This window comes from Aplysia californica, unplaced genomic scaffold (assembly GCF_000002075.1).
Source record: "Aplysia californica isolate F4 #8 unplaced genomic scaffold, AplCal3.0 scaffold00117, whole genome shotgun sequence".
Lineage (NCBI taxonomy): Eukaryota > Metazoa > Mollusca > Gastropoda > Aplysiida > Aplysiidae > Aplysia > Aplysia californica.
In genome coordinates, this window is record NW_004797387.1 from 1 (window position 1) to 3,013 (window position 3,013).

The following is a 3,013-nucleotide window of genomic DNA, read 5'->3' on the forward strand; positions in this document are numbered from 1 at the left end:
CTTCTTCTTCTTCTTCTTCTTTTTCTTCTTCTTCTTCTTCTTCTTCTTCTTCTTCTTCTTCTTCTTCTTCTTCTTCTTTTTCTTCTTCTAACCTCACCCTACCTCTACCACGACGAGGGCTGTCTACCACCATGTGTCTGTTCTACTTGACGGTAGACCGTTAAATAGACCGTCAACTAGAACAGAAACATAGTGGTAGACTGTCACATATAACAAAGGGGGGCTCTCGTGGCCTAGATCTGAAGGTGTTGGCCTCTCATTCAAAGGTCCCGGGTTCGAATCAGGGTAGCAATCGAAAAATCATATTCTCTAAAATTGTCTCCTTTCACCTCGGATCCTTTCCTGCTCTCTAGCAATGTTCTGTCTTCTTCTTTCGTCTCCTCTTTCTGCCCCCACCCCCTCACCTCCTTTGCCCCCTCCTCTGGGCTCCTGATTCTTTCTGCAGCCTTTCTACTGCTACTCCTTGGCTCCTTCTTACAGCTGTCTTTCTGCCACACCCCTGATCTTCTGGTAGGAAATATCTACACCTAGCCTTCTCGGACAAGGGCGAAAAATGTCGGAGAGCCCATGTGCAAGTTGCGCACATTAGATATCCCTCGGTGGTCTAAAATTGATAAGAGTAGGCTTTGGCTGCCATCCGGGCAAAATTCAAAATTTCCTACCTACTGAAAACGTTTAATGTGTCCCGTGCGCTCATATGACCTTATGTAGTTGCGAGCGCCGCAAAACACTTACCCCCAAAAATGTAACAAAAACATCAGGGTAGACCGTGAACGAGAACAAAACATGGTGGTAGACCGTGAACTAGAACAACAAAGCATGGTGGTAGACCGTGAACTAGAACAACAAAACATGGTGGTAGACCGTGAACTAGAACAACAAAGCATGGTGGTAGACCGTGGACTAAACTGACACCCAACTGTTTCCTCCCACGGTCCCCGCTGTCCAGAACACAAAGTGGCACAACTGCACAAAGTTCACATCTCCGGCATCTCGCCCTTCACCATGAGCGACCCCGAGAACTTCCGCTCCTCCCTCACCCTCGACGTCAACGCCATCATCGATGACGTCATCGTGAACGGCGCAGCAGACCCGGGGAGCTACTACGACAACAGCACGGACAGCGAGTTCCCGCTCTTCATCGACTTCTTCCCCAATAGACCCAGGAACGTCTACAACCCCCCTTCCTGCATAAATCTGGTCAAGAGAGGGTCTTCCGTCATCCGCATGGCCAACGACAAGTGCACGGACAGCGGCAGGTACCTGTGTGAGGTCACGGTCACTAGGGAGACGCACTGAGGTCAGTTGTGTCAAGGTCATCAGCTGGGAGAGCTCGGTGACCCTCCGGTCAAGGTCAGGGTGGCATGAGAGACTTGGAGATAATGATATTAATAATAAAGTCCTATGTACATGAGCATCTCCTTGAATACAGCGTGGGTACGGTCATTATTTGATCATACCAGCCTCTGGCTCTTTGTTGGTTGGTTGGTTGATTTGTTTGTTTGTTTGAGTGAAATGAAACACATTGATACACTTCCTGTCTTTTAGTGCACGCCAATGGCAGGACAGACAGACAGACCGACAGACAGACAGACAGACAGATATACAGACAGACAGACCGACAGACAGACGACAGACATATATACAGACAGACAGACCGACGACAGACAGACAGACAGACAGACAGACAGACAGACAGACAGACAGACAGACAGACATTATACAGACAGAGAGAGAAAATTAGAAAGAAATAGAACTGGTGCGCCCACCTTGCCACTCACCCACTCACGATATACTCTGAGCAGACACACTCACTCATCTGTGTTCTACAGACACAAACAATAAACACAGGCCACACAGCCCAGCACTCACCCACTCACGATAACCACACATCCAGCTACACAGACAAAAACTGAACTCACATCCACCTAACACAGACAAAAACTGAACTCACATCCACCTAACACAGACAAAAACTGAACTCACATCCACCTAACACAGACAAAAACTGAACTCACATCCATCTACACAGACAAAAACTGAACTCACATCCAGCGCATACAGGGACAAAGCACCTACCCACTACACCACAGAAACCTGTACAGCAAGAGATCCCCTCACACAAATACGACAAACACAAACTTCTTCCTTTGAGAGGACAAATACGACAAACACAAACTTCTTCCTTCCTTTGGTAGGACAAATACGACAAACACAAACTTCTTCCTTTGAGAGGACAAAATTCACTTTATTGGTTCTGCACGTCATCTATTTCCACGTTTCATTTGGAGAAAACATTTGCCACACAGGCCACCAAAATTAGCTATTGGTCGAAACACAAACCCAAATAAAAATCTTTTCCAAGTAAATTCTCAAGTACAGTATTTCTCATTTCTCAATCTACAAATGGTAAACTTTGGCTATAAAAATGAGTAAAAACCAACGCTGAAATAAAGGGGCAAAAGTATCGGTCTGCAAGATCTGAGACGAGTTTTATCACATTGTTCATGATTTATCACATGTTTGTAACAGCCACATTTCCCTTCAAATACACACAGATGATAGCAACAGTAAAACTACACAGTAGACCATGGGGGACTCATACAGGTGAACATTTTCTTCACATTGATGAAGACCAAATAGAATCATAAAGTTGTGAAAAAATACTTGGATCTACGCCCTTGTCACACAGTGAAAGATGCTTTACGGAGTTCACAGAATTCACAGAGTTCACAGAGTTCACGGAAGACAGACGGACACACTCGATAAAAATTAATTCTGCCCTCGGTAATGGAACTCATGTTTTCGGAATGCAGCAGTGAAGAGTCTAACTACTACACCACAGATGCCTGTAACACAGGGACAGTTCACAGGCCAAAATATCATCAGATTTCACAAACAACGGGACACAGGGGAACAACTCAGCCACAATGTATTTATATGATGAGAAATGGGCTCAAAACATTAATTAAAATGATTACATTTCAAACATAATGTATGTATTTCAAAAGTA

The 3,013-nt window shown here is 44.9% G+C and overlaps 1 protein-coding gene across 1 annotated transcript; it reads left to right on the plus strand.

The window, feature by feature from the left end:
- Positions 1-949: 949 nt before the first annotated feature.
- Positions 950-1,475, plus strand: LOC106011439 (the record flags this gene model as incomplete). The annotated part of the gene is given in 1 exon segment (XM_013081127.1): positions 950-1,475. A coding segment is annotated over 1 exon segment (350 nt), but the record flags the coding sequence as incomplete, so codon positions are not given.
- Between the last annotated feature and the right edge of the window lie 1,538 nt (positions 1,476-3,013).